General features: G+C 41.6%; 1 protein-coding gene across 1 annotated transcript; it reads right to left on the reverse strand.

The window, feature by feature from the left end:
- Nucleotides 1-40: 40 nt before the first annotated feature.
- Nucleotides 41-16,598, reverse strand: bcl3 (BCL3 transcription coactivator). The gene is given in 10 exon segments (XM_008303928.1): nt 41-600; nt 603-697; nt 835-928; nt 1,370-1,537; nt 1,815-1,892; nt 2,003-2,091; nt 2,374-2,584; nt 7,786-7,894; nt 15,055-15,175; nt 15,725-16,598. Coding segments are annotated over 10 exon segments (1,635 nt in total). The 5' UTR covers nt 16,242-16,598; the 3' UTR covers nt 41-447.
- Nucleotides 16,599-20,444: the final 3,846 nt, after the last annotated feature.

Genomic DNA, 20,444 nt, shown 5'->3' on the forward strand with positions numbered 1-20,444 from the left:
TTACATTTGTACAAGGAGACTTACAGACCAGCAAAGTGAATATGTTGGACTTATTTTATATAAAAAAATATTTGCAACTTTTGACAGTGATACAAAAAAAAAATACATACAAGCACATATGCACACTAGCAGACCTGAAAGGCAGCTACAGTGAAGGAACTGACTGTGCAATGAAAGTAAATTAGAAACTTGAACAAGACTTGGGGTGCCCATGTTCCTGTTGACAATGTTAATACAATATCACAGTTCAAGAGAGATCAGGATAGTTTACACAGAATCCCCACCACGGTCTCTTTTCTATTTACTGTTCTCCTCCATCAAAAAAAAAAAGTGCCTGAAAATACTTCGAAAATGGCATTTTGGAGTTTCTAGAGCTTTGGCACATGTCCTCTTCTCACTGATATCTACTGGCAGTTTGAAAAACGTCCTTAATGTTCAGCCTTGATTTCATGCAAGAGCACATTTCTGTTGATGCTTATGTGTATGCAGAGAATCCCAACAGCTGCTCCGCTTCTCTGTTTTGGTCGTCCCCTTGACGCTTGGTTGTGTGGAGGTAGTAGCAGGTTTCACCGGACAGCAACTGTGAGCTAGTAAAATGGAAATCCAAGTGTAGATGGAGAGCAGGAAGCGCTGTGATGAAAGGCGTGCGGTGTGGTTGAAGGTGAACATCCATGACTATGGCTGGGAGATGGGGACCCTAAAGGAGAAGAATGAATCCTTACTGTCATTACACAATGTATTATAAGGCTTTCTAATTGGAACAAGAAGAGCACGTGGAAAACGATGTGATTTTTGCGTGTTGTCTTGTCTGTGATCTTGTGGTTATGTTCTCACCATTTTCCGTTAAGCTGCTTCCATGTGGTGACAGACAGTGTTGATTCTGATCTCTTATCTGTTTCGAGCCTCTCCCTCGTAACACATCGGCTATCTGTAAAAGATTTATAGTTTATTACGACCGTTATGCATGACGTGACATCACCCAGATCTACAAAAACAACTCTTGAATCCAATCATATAACAGTGGTGAAGAACACACTGACTGCAACATTCCGATCTTGCCTCTAGGGGGAAGGATACACACATTTACAATTTACAATTACCCCAGCCAGAGCTGACTGGAGGTTTTGCAACTGTGTGCATTTGCTCTGACTAATAGAAGCAGCAAATGGATGGAATTTTGGAAATTTTGACAAGCATGTCATTCAGCGTCAGTTTGGCAACCTTTTAGGTGTTTACCGTTTCCATGTGTTGTGTTGTCCTGAAGCGGCAACCATGAGAAGGATTAAGCAAAGCACCTCTGCAAGAATGGAATTCCTGCACGGTCAGGTTTATTGTGCATGTTTTTACTTTCTATCATCCCCTCACTTACTTTTTTGTTGTTGGCCACCATCACTGGGGTGTCGTTGTGGTAGTTCTTGAGGCTGCTGTCAGCTCCACTTTTAAGCAGCAGCCGCACAGTGTCCACCTGACCTCGACCGCAGGCGCTGTGCAGGGCTGTGTTTCCACTGTATGACTGGCTGTTGACATCACATCCACTCTGCAACAGAAGGATATGACGCAAAAAGAAAGTCAGAGGACACACAGGTAAGCGCAGAAAGTGAAACAAAAGATACGAGGGTGGTCGACAGACAGGCAGATAAAATGCTTTGAAAGAAGAGATGGAGAACAGAGCATTCTACCCATGTACAGCACAACATGTAAACTCTGATATTATTTTATTTCAGTTCTGTTGAAAGTCTTATCCATAAACTAGAAAAGAAACCAAAATCGAGTCCCAATTCCTTCTCTCCAACTTGCCCACCCGACCTCATTACCTCGATGAGGAAGTGGACCATGTCTGCATTGTTTCCCTCCACGGCGTGCATGAGGGGACTCTGGCCACTTTTGATGTCCTTAGAAAAGAAGCACCATGGGAGAAGTCAGCGGCAGCAGAGACAGGACATGTAGAACTGGTGAGTAGATATGAAACCCACAGTGCTGAGTCAGTTCAGCAGGGACTTACCATAGCATTGATGTCAGCTCCGGCGTTCAGCAACAGTCGAGCCAAATCCTTAAAGCCATGCAGCACAGCCAGATGGAGAGGGCTCAACCCTGAGAACAGTGACAAAGCAAAGCATAGAACACGGGCCATTTTCTACACATAGGAAAAAACATATTGAAAAATCTTTAGCGAGAAGTATATAATGAGAATTTTAACACATACTAAAAAGGATCATAACAAAACTAAGTTGTTAAGGCTGAAATTTATCAGAAAAAGAAATCACAGTGTTGATAATGAACTGAACTGAGTTGAGACCAGATTACGCCATTACACATAAACATCACATCACCTTCAGTACAATATACACCAAACAGCAGTAAACCACAACTCACCCTCATAGTTTCTGATCTCCAGGCATGAAGAAATGCCTGGAGAAAGTACTCGAGAAAGTACTCGAGACAGACAGTCACGCTGGTCATATTCGCAGCAGAGATGGAGAGCTGTTTGGCCGTTGCGGTCCAAGGCTGCAGGGTCGGCCCCCGCTTTCAACAACGCATCCACCATGTCGGCCTGCTTGGTTATCACTGCTAGATGAAGGGGAGTCTGAGGGATGAAGACAGCAAAAATGGCAGTTTAGACAAACCAGCATGTTCAGAGCAATAACCATGAACATGTAACACACTGTAAAATGCATTGCTTTTCAAAATAGTTTAAATTTTTCGTCCTGCAATGTAACCACATTCCTAGGGCATGCTCTCCCCACCAACACTGAACAATGTTCCCACTCTTTACTATCCACTAAGACATCTCCCCTTGCCTTAAAATTAGAGATATTCTGATTTATCACCATGTGTAGATGCCATGTTTAAAACAAATACATCTCTTTGTGTCAATGTTCTGACCATAGACTATAATTAAAGATGGACCTCCAGATCTGAAACGTGAAGCCCATGAAGGAAGGGCCTTACTCCTGTGTTATTCATATTGGCCACTAGGGGATGACTCCTCGAGTTGCAGAGTGTCAAGAAAACGACTCTACTACTCCCTTGATTTACTAGCTCTACAGTGACTTTATGGTCTAAGACAGATTTCAATCCTTCTTTGATATAGCATGGTATTCATTTACAAATTATGGTCCTATTTAGAGTCGATGACAAAGTCGGGTACGCTTCAGTGTGACAGTGTGTGATTGACAAGCAGCTACTGTGTGGGCACGTAGCGTCTTCAGGTTTTTAGTCAGATCCACCAAAAAAACAAGTTGGCAACAGGCAAAATGAGAAACTTGTGGCTTCAAAGCAATAGTCCACAAACCAACTGGTGACACCACAGTGGGTACGTCATCTTTTATTTTTGAGTGCTGCTGTGAAAGGTGAAGCTGCTGTAGCAATGTAAACTTCCCCAGCAATAACGGATCACCTTATCTTATCTTTTATATACAGTGTAGGCGCTAGTCTAGCTTCCCAATTTTAGACTGCAGGTGTAAGTTTGACGTTGGTCACACACCTCTCTAGCTATCTGTATGTTACTGTCTTTTAAATCCCCTTCACTATGGCAAACAAAAGCAACAATATCCAAAATTTCAAAGGTTTGGATCATTCAGTAAGGCAGCCCAACTATTTTTTTTCTGTGAATTATCCATTTAAATGGAAGTGCTTGCTTCCTGCATGCAAATATTCCACAAAAACAATTCCCCCGTTTGAGTGAATAATGTCGGTCCAACCGGTTCTTAGCCCCGGTCCTGGCCATTAATCATGAGATGCAGTCAGACTGTTCTACTCAGCAGTGTACTAGTACTAGAGAATGGTCTGGATATGTCAGTCCATTAACAGTTATAAATAGCCCACTAGACATGACAGGTGACCCAGTTTACACTTACAAAACCATCAAATAACTGCCCTGTTGTCTGTAAAACTGAAGGAAGATTACGATGGGCTCTCTAACCTGCCCTGCAAAACAAAGGTTAGTGACACAATACAAAAAGAATCCCAACGCTTAAAATAAACAAACAAGGAGCTGCGTCTGATTAGATTATGATTCTTACACAGGCACTTGTAATCATATGCTACCTATACACAAACAGGCATAACCCATACACCCAATACATAGTTGACAGCAATGAAATCAAAGTCCAAAAACTCTCTGTCGGGGTTTGAACTTTGCACAATGTATCACAGAACAAACATCACCAATAACAACCCAACCATGAGAGCGTGTCATAATCCAAAATGAGGAGGAACCTGTTCTGAGAAACAAGCTGACTGCAACGCCATTAAGCAAAAATGACACACATTTCACCAAGTGTTTGCCTTAATGAATCTACTAAGTGCAGAATAAAATCCCTTTGGCAATCTAGGATGTTCCTGTGGGTGAGGTCAGCATGTATCATCCTGTGATTAATTATGTCATCTATGATCTGGGATGCACAGACAAGCTGTCTAAAGTAAGCAATGCCAGTTCATTGGTAAGTCATAAAAGGGAAGTCTTTGACCTGGACTTTTTAGCTGCGAACCAAGTTACACAATAAATGCAGCAGCCAAGAACAGATTGTTGCTCTAAGTTTCACTTTTGCTGCTTTTCTTTGTGTATGGGTATACGTGTGTGCCAGCACGCTGAGGTTTTGTTCCAGTAAGGGCTGTTTAAAAAGTAGTGTAACAGTAAAGAGCATCTTTGTGGAATTCCTCCAATGTGTCAATGTAAGTGTTCCTCCCTTTAGCCTTTGTTTTCCTGAATCCTATGACTCACACACATGCAAGTGCATGCACACACACTTAGAAAATTACATTCCCTGTAAATGTATGCATTGTAATACGCAGCCATTTAACTAATTTGTCTCCACATGGCACTAATGAAACTCTCTTGGGTCATTTCTAGAACTTAAAAATTTTACCTTTGGCACTAATGCCTTTTATGGCCTTCAAAATAGACCTCTCACTCTGGCTTTGACTTCCTGTAAAGGATTTTCAGAATGACTAAACAAAAATCCAGCAACGATAAGAGGGAGGGTGGGAAGAGATTGAAGAGGGAGTTAGGGTGGGGAGACAGGGGAAAAAGGAAGAAGCGGAAGTGGCAGAGTGTAGTCCAGGGGAAAGGCAGGATAACGAGGGAAAAACCCTTCTCTTTCCCCTGGGTCTGTCCTCATACACTTGCATTCCTGCAAAATGAGTAGATCAACATGAGGTGAAAAGATGAGAGGAGAGGAGGGTTTTAAGCATGAAAATCAGCCCCAGGCTGCTGGCAGTGCTAAACTCACAGAAAGGTGGAAGGCAACAATAAAAGTCAAAGACATTTTTCTTTTTTTTTCTGTGGTGAACACTGGAGGGTAAAGCCTGTCCTGTTGCACAAATAAACATCATGTGCTCCTACGTCAGTGTTGTTGACAGTTATACTGATAGCATCAGTATGTTCATCACTTATGGTTAGAAACTAAATTCTCTTAAGCTACATGCAGCAAGAGATATAAAAAAAGAGACAGTCGAGAAAGAGTCAGATCGACCAGAGGCAGAGAGAGAGAGAGAGAGAGAATGAGAGAGAGAGAGACACGCGCAGGAAGGGAAAGTCCCTGTAAACTACCCTCTGAACCTCAGTGCAAGGTATGTTGAGAAACAGCACAAAGCAAGGCGGGGTGGTCATGTGACTTCTCGGAACAAAGATACTAAAACACACACAAGAACACACGGATGTCTCATTGTGCACACACACACTTGCGCTAAAAAAAAAAAACTTGGCATGCCTCCAACATACTATAAACAAAGCGAACAAAGTCGTTGAATTGTTACATTAACTTCTGCATAATGACTTGTTACAGTAAATCATGCACATGCACATGGATTGTAATGCAATAAACATGACTATCAGTGCATGGTTTAGTGTCACTGGCCCCAAGGGATTCAGTCTCCAAACCCCACTGGTGTCGGCGGCACTAACTGCACCATCAGCTGTCACAGGAACAGTAAAAAAGTAGGCTACTGTTGTAGTTTTTGTAGCTACACTGATTGCAGAACCAGTGTGGGAGTATTAAACAGCTGTCTGTATAGCATCATAGTAGTTTTGGGAGTGGAAAGCAAAGAGTGTATGCACTATTGTTGAGTTATGCTACTGATAGTAACACTCTGTCAAAAAAAAGTTCCAGATGTAAAACCACAGAAACCAAGGATTTGTCATCAATGTGGGAAAAAACACGTTTATTTTCTCTTTACGTTTGGGAAGTTGGCCAGTGCTGGAAAGTGTGTAGAGGTCTGTCTAGTAAGCTTTATGCTTTAAAAAGTAAAAATTTCCCTGGCCTTATTTTGATGTGGAAGTGAAGTGTATTCTTCTATATGCCTAGTATTTGGTCGCAACCACATAATCTGGTAGGCAAATGACTGTGACAGGACCTGTGCCTGTAAATCTCCCTTTTTGGTTTGGTTATAACTGCATATGACATAAAATACGTGTGTGTGCGTGTGTGAGTGTGAGTGTGAGTGTGTGTGTGTGTGTGTGTGTGTGGTACATTTTCATACACAGGGCAGACACAGGATATCACAGAAACCTATGCTGTCAAGCCTCAGCGATGAGGAAAGACAACGACTGATGATAGCACCAGCAGTATTTCTGGTAAGCATGCCTGTGGCGTCCTGTGTGGTGTGAAACCCCAGCCTTGAGAACTAAAGCTCTGCACAGCTCAGGTGCTTTCTCTGTTAGAGGAAGAAAAAAAAGAAAGCTGGCAGCATGCAGATCAGAAGGGCAGGGAGGTGGAGACAGCAAAGGGGAAGAGAATGTGGAAGTGTTGGCTTAACGCCAGTGGCTGGGACAGTCCTGGATTGGGAAACACTCAAAAGACAATTCCTTGTACACATTCCAGTAAAATGCACTGTAGCGTATGACTTATGTGAGGTTACTACATGGGGAGTTTTCACAGGAAAGACTAGTCACCCCAGTGAAAGTGCCTTGGATCTTTTTGTCTATTTATATCAGTTTGAATGATTAAACTGCAGGACTTTTTACATGCAAGAAAAACAGCAAAATATGTGCCGGAACAAAAGTTACAAGAAATACGTTTGCAGCTAATATCCTGCAATTGTCCAGCCTGTTTATATTTTTTCACTCAAAGACAAGCCATAAGATATGGTTGTACGGTTTATGAGTTTTAATGTGAGTCATTCTTTGCACGCTTAATCATCTTGTCTCTCTCCCGTCAGTTTCACAACATGGTAAATCCTGCATGTAAACCCTGAAAAATCCCTTGTTGTAGGGAAACCGAACACTAGAAAACCATGCAAAAAATAAAACAGAACATTGGAAAGCACATATTGTGCTTCCCAGAATGTGCATGGCTTCAGCTTGTGGCAAGTACAGGTGGAGAAACCAGGAAGGGTGAATTCCACGGCATAACCATCAGGCGTCATGACTGTAAGAGCATGCGATAAAGCAGTGCAAGGCAAGGAGGAAACCAAGGCACTTCCTCTTTCATTCTTTTCCATGTTACTGTTATCAAAAGGGTGAGGCAGAAGAATGTGTTTTATTGCGCTAATGCTGTGGTTGTTGGGACAAAAGTACCCCATTGCACGTCTACTCTACAGCCGACCTTCATCACAATAAACTGACATAATCTACGACCTCAGGACAAAACTGAACTGAAGCATCCAAAACATCTTGGTGTGGATTATATGACTGCCATATTTGAAATGAAAACAGCTCTGTGTTTCAAATGTAACTAATAATTAGTATTCTATTTGAGCAAAATTAAAAATAGTAGGGATGTGAACATGCATGGTTAGGACTGTGACATGTGTGTATTTAAAGTGTGTTCAATGTATTTGTTTCACCTGGCGGAGATTGTTGTAGATATCAAGGCCTCTGCGAGCCCACAGCAAGAGTTGGATTAGTTTGAAGACAACGTCCAATTCCCCTTTCACCACGGCTATATGGAGAGCTCTGTAATGGACACAAGCACACACAAAGAATTTTACTAATTTAACAGGTGAAAGTTAATGTTTCAAAGGTTATTCTAACTACGTCACAGCTTTGACCTCCTGACGCTACGTCCAAGTTTGACTTAAGAAGAAACTGAATGAACTTAGAACATATTTAAAGTTGCACTTAATGTGTGAAAACTATACGGTGAGTTTTTCTTCATGTCTTATATTCACTGAACCTTTAAACCCAGTAAGTCCATTTTCTACAAAAAGTAAAATTAAAACAATGGGTCAACATTTTGCAAAATTCTCTCTTTAGCTAAGTGGGAGACAAGTGCTCTCATTCCATCATCAAATATGAAGCTCCAGCAAGTAGGAAGTACTTTTGCAAAGCATGAAGATTGGAAAAGGAGAAATAGTGCACCAGGCTGACCCTAAAGATAGTAAAGGCCACCTTGCAACAGCCCTATAGCGCCATAATTAGCATGCAGCATCTCGTTGTTGTTCTGTTTTTAAATCAACAGGTTGTGGTTTTGCAGAGGTTATGTGTCAGACTGTCTGGGCCCAGAGCAAGGACTTCTGGAAGTCTCTGCTCATTTCCTGGCAACTAGTGCTGATGATCACATTTTGTTTTCTGCATGGACAGTTGTAGACTAGACTGGTATTAAATCCTTATGCTAAACTCAGCTAACCAGTCACTAAAGAATTGTTTTAGATAAATATTAATTTAGGAAAAAAAAATTCACACATTCTCCTAATGGCTCTCGAACTTAACATGAGAAAGGCTGAAGTTTGATTTGCGATCAGGGATACAAACTTCTGCTTGATCACTTGATCTAAATGATCCCACTGACAGTTGTACCAAGGAGCTCAACAGATGTACAGGCATGACTCATTGTACTTATCACACACAATTATCAAGACTAAAGGGGAAACCACTATCTGTGGTCTTTACATAAGGAGAAAGAAGAAATGCAGGCCAAAGTTTGGACAGGGAAGGGCAGAAAACTGGCAGGGGGAAGGGTACACTGCAGAAAACATTGTACCAGTGTCACTTTTTTCTTTTTCTTTTTAATGCTATCAAGAGGAGCGGCTTCCAGTAAGAGCCTGACTTGTTTTATGTCACTTCCTGTTGTCACTGACAAAGGCATTATTCTTTTGCCTCTATCTTGCTGTATGTGCTCTGAAATGTAACCATAAAGCTATATTTCTGACAGGGGCTTTCTGTAGGTCTCGTCTGTCAGCTTCTAGTGTGTAAGTCATAATCAGACATACATGATAAATATGCTACAGGAAACAGGGACACTTCTTGAGAATGAGATAAAAGTGCCTCGCACAGAATATGAGGTCAAAAACAAGTTCTCACAGTGACAAAAGCATTTGCGACAGTTCCTCTCAGTGATGCATTCCACTGACAAGGAGTCAATAAAGACAGTAAATTCCTGCCTTAAGTAAATAAAAGACAAGTTCTCACTCTGACGTGTAGCATGAATGTGCATGTTCATATCTATCAATATGACATGTAACGTATGTATGCATGGGTGTATATTGATATCTATCTATCTATCTATCTATCTATCTATCTATCTATCTATCTATCTATCTTGTCTAATTATCCCTTCAAACCTCATTAAATCACCCCGATTACATAATACTTGTATTTATAGTGGAGACATTTAAACTCTTTGACAGTCTTGTAAAGGCAAGTATAAACAGAATAACATCCGTGGTCTGTAACTGACAAACACATACCAACTTTCAATTGGTGGTTGCAGGAAAATAAAGAAAGTCATGCCACAGTGTCTGTTTAAACAACTAAACAACATTTTGAAATGTAAAAAAAAAGAAATTAAATTAAGATAAACTATGTGTGCATGCATACATGCATGCATCACTATTGCACATGTTTGGGAAAGTGTGGAGATCAAATCTGCAACATGAGTAAAAAGTTAAAAGTTGCTGTGAAAGAGCAGATTGGAACTGCAACTACAACAGACAATTGGATGATTTGCTTCTGAGAGCAGAATGAAAAGCAGAACTTTGCATTTCAAGTGAGCGTGACGGTTCTTTCCTCAGCTCATCCCTGTTCCTGTAAATTAGATCAGCACAAATCTGTATCAACAAAGATCTGGTCATGTTTACTGTACATGTAATCAACTGTCTGTCATTTGCCTAAAAAAAAAAAACACCTGCATTTTGATTGGAGCAGCTAATCAAGGCATCATCAACAGTCAAATACAGTGACAAGTTGTTCAAGTATGACTTGACCAGGCTTTTGTCATTCTGACGAAACGTGTGAAACGTGATGCACTGATGAACAGAAAGACAAATGCCAGCTGCAGTGTGACATTGTGAATAAATACTGAATCAGAGTCGAAGTCAGCTCTATAAACACTGAGGTCATTGTTAAGGTTGTCTTCATATAGGCCTAAAGTCAACCTATCACTCTTGCTACACCGTATTATATCTGCATCCATCTCTCTCTTTTTCTCTTAAGATGAAACTGCACTGTTTCTGGTTCCTGGAAGTGGGGCAGACCACAGCCCCAGATAACCTCAGGCATAGCGACGCTGACGCAGACGCAGGAGTTCTGAACTTGCCAAATGAACACAGACAGTCCAACTGTATGTGTATGTGTGAGAGAGACAGAAGAAAGAGAAGGCAGCGTATGTGTGGTATCCTGTTCAGTATCGAGGCTGAGCCAGAGTGAATGATCAGACTGAAGCCTGTGGTCTGTGGACCAGCTGAGCATTGGGGTGATGCGTCAGTTTGAGTGAATAGTAAACAAAAGAGAAGCAAAGTTGCAACACAGTCTAGTTAGCAAGAAATAGCTGCTCGCTGCATAACCTGCTGTGTTTGTCGTGAACAATGGGACTACTTTTGATCATTTTGATGGAGGTATGAAAGGTATTCACAGGAAATGTTTCTGAGCAAACCTGGATGAGCAACTGTTTTGTTGTGCTGTGGGATCTTGGTTTTCTTTGCATTTCTTACATTCACACCTACAATTGTAAACATCCATCACATAGTTCACAGCCATCGACACAGTTTTAACCTTGAGTCAGTCGGCGGAGTAATGATTGAGTGTTTGATGCTCTTTTGAAGCTCCTGCATGAAACCATCCACAGTACGAGGGTTGTCAGAAAAGTTCCAGGACTGGTGTCACAAAAGATACATTTAAAATCCAAACTACGAGTTTCCCCTTCAGACGATCAACCAGCACGTCTACACAGAGGTCCTGCAGTGTTTGCTTCATTCAGTGTACGAGAAGAGTTGTTGCAGGACAAGTCATGGCTGCTTCACCATGACAACACGCCTGCTCACAATGCCCTGAGCATCCCACAGTTCCTGGCTGAGAAGAACATTGTCATGCTGGAGCAACCTCCCTACTCACCCCACCTGGCTCCGTGGGATTTTTTTCCTCTTCCCCAAGCTCAAGGGGGTCATCAAGGGGACCCGTTTTGAAGACGTGGACGACATCAAGATGGCTGTGGGGAAAGTGTGTTAGACTCCAGGGGGATTACTTGGAAGGCAAAAACTTGTAGTTTGTAGTTTGGATTTGAAATATATCTTTTGTGACACCAGTCCTGGAACTTTTCTGACACACCTCGTATATCCAACAATATTTTGAGTAAATATGGTGTTTTCAATGTTTTACCTGCAAATGTATTTCAAAAACCAGCAATAATCTGATGGTTAATATTAACTTGTGTTCACTCTCTTAGCACAGCTGATAGAAAACAGGTAAAGGAGGAAGACTGTGGAGCAAACACTGTCTTTTCCTCTATTAGTCCGTCACTGTCAAAACGAGAGTGAGTAAGCGACTTTATTACTGACTCAGTATTTTTACATATGTGTACAATTCACACAATTAACTGCCTTCGAGATTACATTTGATAATCAGGTTGCTGTCCTGAAGGATGTGTGGTCGCTCACACAGCATATTAGCAGCACAAAATACAAACAAATGAATTCACCTAAATGCAACTCAGTTATTCATACTCACCATAGGATTAATGTTAAGTGCTTTAACCCCTGCTTTTCATCTAGTCTCTTAAACAGCAAAGTGTTGTCAGATTTTTTTTTTTTATAAATACATTCACAATCCCAAGATGATATGTCCTCATGATTTTTTTTTTTCTCTTTGGCCACCTACACTAAACTCCAACAATATTTTTGTGTTGGTAAATCCACTGACAAACCAGAAGGCGGCAGATTTTTTTAAGTCCGTAGGTGAAACACATCTGCACATCGCATGCACGAATGACAGCGTGACACACAGCAGAAAAAAAGAGAGACAGAGAGTGCGAGAAGGGGAGAGAGAGAGAGAGAGATGAAGCTGATAGAAAGAGAACGGTAAATGAGGAAGTCAGAAGCGGATGTTTGGGTTTTTTGAGCCCATTCATTTAAAAACACAGTGAAGAAAAGAGAGAGAGACAGAGACACCTGAGAAAAACCACAATCATGTTTAAAAACTGAGCACTCACTGGCTTTCCCGAAACTAAGGGCGCTGAGAACAGAGGATGAACGGTGACATTGACGTAAGACGCTCGCCATCACTCACATTATGCATACGCGCACGTACGCACGCACACGCACACACATACAGTGTGAAAAAGGATAAAGGGGCTGGGAGTGTTTTTTTTTTTTCTACAGAATTCACAAGTTTCAAAGAACCACAAAGCAACACGTAAGTACTATACAACCAGTCAAAGCCCTCATTACAAAGGGTCTCTGATCTTTGCAGCACTTAGTTTCTACGAAAAGAAAATTAATATTCATACAAACTTTGCAGTTCTTTTTAATCTGATCTGCAAGTTTGGATAAAATACTGACGATGCAGCAGGTGCAGATGAAAAACAGAATCAGAAAAATGTTAAAGAAGCAACAGATGAATTTTTGCAATTCTAAAAGTGAAAAAGTTCTTTTAACAATGACTATTCTGAGTCAAGATTCATTGCATTTTCTTTTTTCATGCAACCGTCTGGTAACGGCAGAAGTCTCTGAAGCAAATATGGGACAATAAACAGCTGTGGCATGTCACGGGACTTATGGCTCGGCAAAATGTTGATCATCACGAGTTCGTTTTTAGTGGATGCAAATGATGTTGATACTTTTTGAAACTGAAACATCAAAGTGCCATTTAATTCTTGGACATTCTATGTCTCCAGCCACATGACTGCATGTTCTCAGTTTGTCATTTCAGTTGGTGTGTGGGTGGGTGTTCAAATTTTAGACAAAGTAAAGAAACCATGCGTTAAAAGTGTCGTATTTGCATTCATGTGAGAGCTCCTCCATTCCCAACACCCCACCCCGTGCCCTTAGAGACCAGTCAGCTGACAATTACAGCGATACGTATCTGCAGTGACTGTTGAATCTGGCAGTTCATATCCACAGTTTCCAGGATAGTGTGTCAGATCAAAGTCTCCAAATGCACTTAGAGAATCACTCCTGATCAACAATGAACCAGTTTCCTTTACAGGAAGTGAAACAGCAGTAAAGAATTTGGCTGTATTGGGGCTGGAGGATTTAATGACTGTACCTGCTAAACATGCAGTGCTGTTTAAGTCAAGCAGATCACAATAACTAAACTGAAAATAAATGACTAACCTGAAGTCTCACATCCAGGTTGTGCAACACCAAAAGATTTGTTTATGAGGTTGGACGGTTGCGTGTCGAGACTAGTCTTGTTTGAGTCCAGCCACCAGCTGAATCACTTGCATTGACTTCATATTGAAGTGACCATTTCAGTTTCACTTTTTACACTTTCCTTTGAACTGGTAGTTGAGACATACAAGTGTGAAGTCCACAGGGAGCAATGTGCAGAGGGCATATTGCTGCCACGGGCACCGGTCTGTGGCTAGCAAAGACCGACGATATGGACTGGCATGCTGCAGGTCTTTTTCACAGAAGACATATTAACAGGTCACAGTGGAGACAAAATGTGAGGGCTTAATAAAAATCCACTTTAATGCTTTAGCTTCAGAGTGACTGTCATACTGACTATGTATTGTTTGTTTTTCATCTGATATCAGCGACAACCCCCCTCATCCCCACCCAACCTATCGAGGCAGAAGGCCGTCCTCCCTGAGCCTGGTTCTGTCAGAGATATTTAAAAACTTTTTTTTGGCCTTCCGATTAAAGGGGAAGTTTTTTGGTTCTTTCCCACTGTCGCTAATGTGTGCTCAAAGGCGATCCAAAGGGAACTTCAGGTTTGTTGGGTTCCTTGCCTAAAATTAGCAAGGTCTACATGATTGTGTGAAAGTGCATACGTTGTCAAATGGCGCTATATAAATAAATAGAATTTTCACGTCTTGTTTTAGTTTTTGCTTGATTCTAATTTTGTTCTCATATGGACCTATGTTTCTAAAATCAAGTTCAAGTGAAGTGTCATGGCTTACTGGAACTGATGCATGAAGAACACACCATTATTTAATTGTGGTTTTCATGCTGTGAAAAGCTGAAATGTCTGCAGGGAAAATGGCATACTAGTTCAGATAAATTTGAGAATGTAGACCTTTAGAGTCGGACATACCAGGTCCAAACATACATGTAGAAAAACCCACATGTGATCAGCAAGAGACTATGTGTGAGAGCTTCAACCTAAAAGACTATGTAAAGTTTTTGTAGTTGAATATTTAATATCATTTGCATGTTTAAATGTTGTCGATGGTTAGGATTATGTTAAAGCTTGCTGTCTATGTCCTGAGATTCAGTCTCATCGGTCATATTTATGGTATCTTCCATTACTTTTCCATCAAGGACATCAAAAAGTTACATATTTTAGTTTTGACTAATTGGAGAGACCCTTTGCTGCATCACAGTTCAAACTCTTGGTCTCTACAAGTAAAGCTGTACGCTGAGTGTGCACAACCTAAGCAAAAGGACAATAAATCGTCTCAACTAGCTAAAAATTGTACTGAATATTTATGACTGTGGGAAAATTTCAGATCTATGATATCTGCAAAGTTTCCACTTTCGAGATAGCCGTCTGACTAAAATGCTGTGATTACGAAAACGCACGTGGTTGATGAATCACTGTAATATTTTAGGTTCGCTGTATGTGTTGAACGTGTGACGGACGAGTAGACGTTGGCTGAATATGAACATGTCAAAACAACACACCACAAAGTAACACCCAGACCTCCAACCCAAGTCATTTCAACAACACCAACATACGTGTCTCCGTCTTCGTCCTGGTGCGTCGCCAGAGCGATGCCAGCCAGCAAGTGTTCAGTTTGATGGGCCAGAGGGTAACTGGGCTCGGGGACAGGAGACAAACAGTACACTGGGTAGTGACCTGAGCAGGAAAGACACAGAGAGAGACGGGTACATACGGTGTAAGAGAGAAAGACAGGTGGAGGCAGATATGTCATATTTATACAGGGATATGTAAAAAAATGAAAAAGCTGGCCAGGCAAACAAGTCATTTTTTGTAATAAGGAAGTATGCAACTCTACATGCACTGTGAGTATTCAGATATGAGTTGACCCAGTAAGCTACTTTTGTCTGTGCAAGATAATGACTGGAGAACAGCTGACTGGACGTTTTCTTCTGCATCAACTATGACTCCACTGTCCTTCTGCCACCATAACACAGTGGAGCTACTGTGTTCAACATCTAAGACCAGTGGCATGTGATATCCTGGAATAAAACAAAAATAATGCATAGAGCCTGTTACTAGCAGGCTACTTCTAGGCTGCTGGACATCAAACACTTCACATTGACAGATGTCCTTTCAAAGTTCTTGCCTGAGAGTTCTCCTCAAGAACCTCCAAGAGGAGCCTAGCTGCAGTGCACTGAAACTCCAAGGATTGGACAGATCTACACAGACATGATTAACTCTTACCGTAATTAAATGGGTGCAAAAAGCACACGGGATATCCATTAGGACTCGGTTCTGCTTGTCCGTGGGTCGCCGGTACCGGTCTGTTTCCTTCCCCGTGTCTTTCCAAATAAGCAGGAAAACTCTCCCGAAATGTCAAGTCTTTATCTTCCGCGGGAGAAAAGCGCTCAGCACTTTCTGCTGGAGCCGGTGAGCGCCTCTGGGTCTCTGGTTCGACAGGAATCGGGCGTTTCCTAAAAGGAAGCTTGGAGGAAGATGTATCCGCCGGCCGCTTGCGAGCCGTGCTGTTTTCTGAGCCCACTCCGTTCCTGACCGCGGGGCAGCGGCTTTCCGAACTGTCCGTCCCGGTGCATGCCGGAGGCGCAGGTGAGCCTCCGGACACCAGAGCGTCCCTGCCGCGGCTCCTGCAGTCCGGAGCCCTGGAGCCGGCGCTGCCACGCTCTCGGGTTGTGGTGCGCAGATCCAGCGGTGCCGTGGCGACCGACTCGTGGTCACCGTTCATGGTCATAATCCTCGGCATCAACCGGAGGACGGACTTTGACGATGGGAAGAAGTTTCAGGTGAACAGAACTTCTCGGTGACAGTTCAGAGGGACCTGTCCGACCAGAGTGACCGAGCGTGCGCAATTCCCATATCCATAAAATTAAATGGGAGACGATCAGATCATCACCCCGTTTCCTTTGGTGTCACTCGTGTAATTTAAACAACAAGCGTTCAAATTCACTGACTCGTGCAAATACGGAAAAGAGCCAACATCATTGGTGTAGATATATGCAGATAAACGTATCCAAGCGCACCTATGGGTGCAGGTAGCCCTCAGTGCAGCTGCGCCAGCGCTCATCTGCTTTTAATGAACGTAATCTGACGATGGTGCTTTCCCTTTAAACCGAAACACACAGCGCGTCTAACACTTAATTACACCGAGAGAGGCAGGAAAAGAGAAAACACTGCACTGACTTCATAACAATTTTTTTTTTTTTTTGCATCTCCGACTTCTTTGACATCTGTCTGTTTTGCATGCAAGTTCAAAATATCTATCAGTGAATTTCTCAAGAAGTTCAAGGAGGTGAGACCAGTCGATGCAGAAAAAAAACACGAAGATGCTGTAGCTGGTTACCACATCTGTAGTCTAATACTCGGTTAGATAAACTCAGCTCCTTCATTTGTCATCACCAAAAACCAAAACTAGTGGTTTTATGCTCGATAACAGCTAATGGTGCAAGCTGTAAAAAGTAGCATCATTTAAGTTAAAGTATAGCTACAATAATCCAGTTTATACTCTTCAACTTAATGTAGAGTGAATCTACTTTATTGCAAAATGTTAAGTTTATAGAGGACAGTGGAGATGCACACTAACATGATGAAACTGGGCATATTGTATGTCAGGTTTAGGTGTTAATGTCTGAAAACTTGTAAAAAAAATAAAATAAAATGAAATGAAATAGAAGAGGGGTAACAAAAACCTAAAGGCTTTGAAACGTAAACTGCCTTTTTTAAAATTTTCAGTGACCTCCTCATGTCATGTAATGGATTATGTCATTTTATATGTATGTTTAGCAGAAATGTTAGATTCCTTCCTCCATCCAAAAAGCTACAACTTTTGCTGGTCTTATTTCAGGCTAGAACAGACAAAAAGTTTTTCCAAGCTGTGGTGCATCAGAGTTGATTATTCGCTTCAGATTCCTGCATATAGCAGGTTGGACGATCAAATTCCCAATGCTTGTATTTTATTTCAGCAAATATATGAATTGTAATGTTGCAAATATACAGCATATAAAAGTTCAAGCACATCCAACATGTAGTTCTAGATTGTAATCCAACAGATAAAGTGTCACACAGAGACTTCTATCTGTTGTCTGGGGTTGGTAATGTGACCAAACTGATGCCCTGTCATTGCTACTCTGCATGCAGAAATGCTACAGCCCTGAGAATAGACACACATGCAAAAATCACTGTTCCTCTCCTTGTCTTTAATCTCATCCTACCCCACCCTTTACCAGGTTCCGATTACCAGGGTCAATTTGGGACTTTCCTGTTATCACTGAAGTGTGGAGTGGGCAACAGAAAGTTAAGCTTGGTGTCTAAAGTCCCTAAAACACCCTGACACTATACAAACATGCTCTGCAGCTGTGGGGGCACTCAAGCATTTTGGTCTGGCATTAGATATCCTTGTTTATTTATATATTTAAAAAAACAAGTACAGGCTTACTTCTTCTGCTTCAAGAACACACACATTCAAGACGTCTTATTGCAGAATGAAAGAGCCATTGAGATTTCACAAAATTTAAGAGTATGCATATATATATTCTTACACCCATTTAAGATTTAGGGCCTCAGTATTCTAAAACAGTGCCCTATAATAAATAATGAGGGAAAACATTAACATACAAGGCAGTAGCGTGAGGCCCTCTTGTGCCAGGAGAGCAAAGGTGCAACTAACTCCCCGAACACAGTGCAATATTGGAATTGAGTTTTGAGATTCAAAAGCAAAAAGAAAGTTTCTTTTTCATATGCACAATCTTCAGTTAAGGTAGACTAGGCTGGAAACTGAAATTCAAAGTGGTTAAATGATCAAGTTGCAACAGCAGCTGTAAACTGGATGTGCATTGTCTGACTTAGAGTCTCCCTCTTGTGGATGTAAAAGTTGAGGGACTCTCTCATTGAGTCTGTGTGCTAAGTGATGAGCAGTGACAGAAAACAACATTTATAGGGAGTTTTTTTTTTTTTTTTTTTAACTTTTAATCTGTTAAAGATAAATGCATTTTCAATTTGGTATTGTGCGCCACATAAACATAAGTTCTGTGCCAAAATGTGTGAGTAAAAATAATGTAGTGAATATCCACTCATCTACTAATCCATCAACGACACCCGCCACATCCTGCAGAGGATGACAAGGGGCAGGAGTCTGGCTCAGTTGACATGGGGCAAAAAGGCAAGGCACACCCTGGACAGGTCAGTCCTGTAGAATAGTCTGTAAAAAAAAAAAGGTCTAGGAAGGTGGCAGGAGGGCAGATTCAGCAGACTTCTTGTGTGCAAAAAAAAAAAGGTGAAGATTTTATTTTACAGTGCTTCCCCATTCACGTGAGACTTAAAGTGACAAAATAATACTAAAGTAGTTTACAAGGATAATTAATTTCAAAATCAACTCATAGACACTCAAAAATCAAAAGTATATATAATAAATAAAGGATATTTTCATAGTGAAGCCTCACTGCTTCCGCGCTCCTGAAGGCCCCAAATCTCTACCCCAGGGGTGTCGAACTGCGGTCCTCGAGGGCCGCAATCCTGCATGTTTTAGATGTTTCCCTCTTCCAACACACCTGATTCAAATGATCAGCTCATCATCAAGCTCTGCAGAAGTCTCGATCCTGATCATTTGAATCAGGTGTGTTGGAAGAAGGACACATCTAAAACATGCAGGATTGCGGCCTTGGAGGACCGGATGTCCACACCCCTGCTCTACCCTTTATATAGTGTGCTCAATTCACACCACCCTCACTTCAGCTCTACCATCCTACAGCGTGGTGACCGATTCTATAATTTGATGAAAACAAATCTGCAAACATCATCATTGCATTTACTACAAATTTGCAGGCATTTCTAAATGTCTCCATGGAAGCTAAACATATAAAGTTAATGCTGACTGCTGTCTTTTAATACAGAAGACACGTTTATCAAAAAGGAAAAAAACCCTCCACTTGGTCTGACCCAGTGATGTCACTCTGACATCCAGGAAGTGCTGGGCCGGCCTCCTCCCAAACACCAATCCTGCATGGTGGGTGGGTCAGAACAAAAGGAGCAAATAAAAGTTAGTACAAACAAAGGAACAAACAATTAAACCACATTTGACCTGTAACTTAATAAATAACAACTGAAAGAAATGATGTGTTTTTCTCCCATGTGATGGATGTAAACATAAACACAAACAAGCCCGAGATAATATGTGCTGCAATACTACACTAGCATGGTTCAGTTAAGGCAAAATGCACATAAGGGGAAAAAAAAGTGTAACATGAAAGTGTTAAGGGAGAAGTGGTGAGGAGAAATGAGAGTTCTTACTGACTGTCACAAGTCCATCACAGGGTGAACAGAAAGAGACATGCATGCTTTCACTTACAGATATGGCTAATGTAGAATCCCCAGTTACCCACCAGTTATGTTGTTGGACTGTCAGAGGAAGCTGGAGCACATGAAGAAACACAGAACATACGGTATACGAGGTGTGTCAGAAAAGTTCCAGGACTGGTGTCACAAAAGATATATTTAAAACCCAAACTACAAACTACCAGTTTTACCCTTCAGACAATCAACCAGCACGTCTACAAAGAGATCCTGCAGCATTTGTTTTGTTTAGTGCGCGAGAAGAGGCGAGAGTTGTGGCAGGACAAGTCATGGCTGCTTCACCATGACAACGCGCCTCGTTTTGAAGACATGGACGACATCAAGATGGCTGCGATGACGGAGCTGCGGAGGATGCTGGAAGAATCCTTCCAGGAGTGCATGGCGGCGTGGTGGAGAAGGCTAGGAAAGTGTGTTAGGCTCCATGGGGATTACTTTGAAGGGGAAAACTTGTAGTTTGTAGTTTGGATTTGAAATATATACCTTTTGTGACACCAGTCCTGGAACTTTTCTGACACATGTAATTCCACACTGGTATGAATTCAGAACCTTCTCACTGAGAGGTGACAGTGTTAACCACTGCACCACCGTGTTTCCCTGTACT

Source organism: Stegastes partitus, unplaced genomic scaffold (assembly GCF_000690725.1).
Source record: "Stegastes partitus isolate 25-593 unplaced genomic scaffold, Stegastes_partitus-1.0.2 Scaffold2099, whole genome shotgun sequence".
NCBI lineage: Eukaryota > Metazoa > Chordata > Actinopteri > Pomacentridae > Stegastes > Stegastes partitus.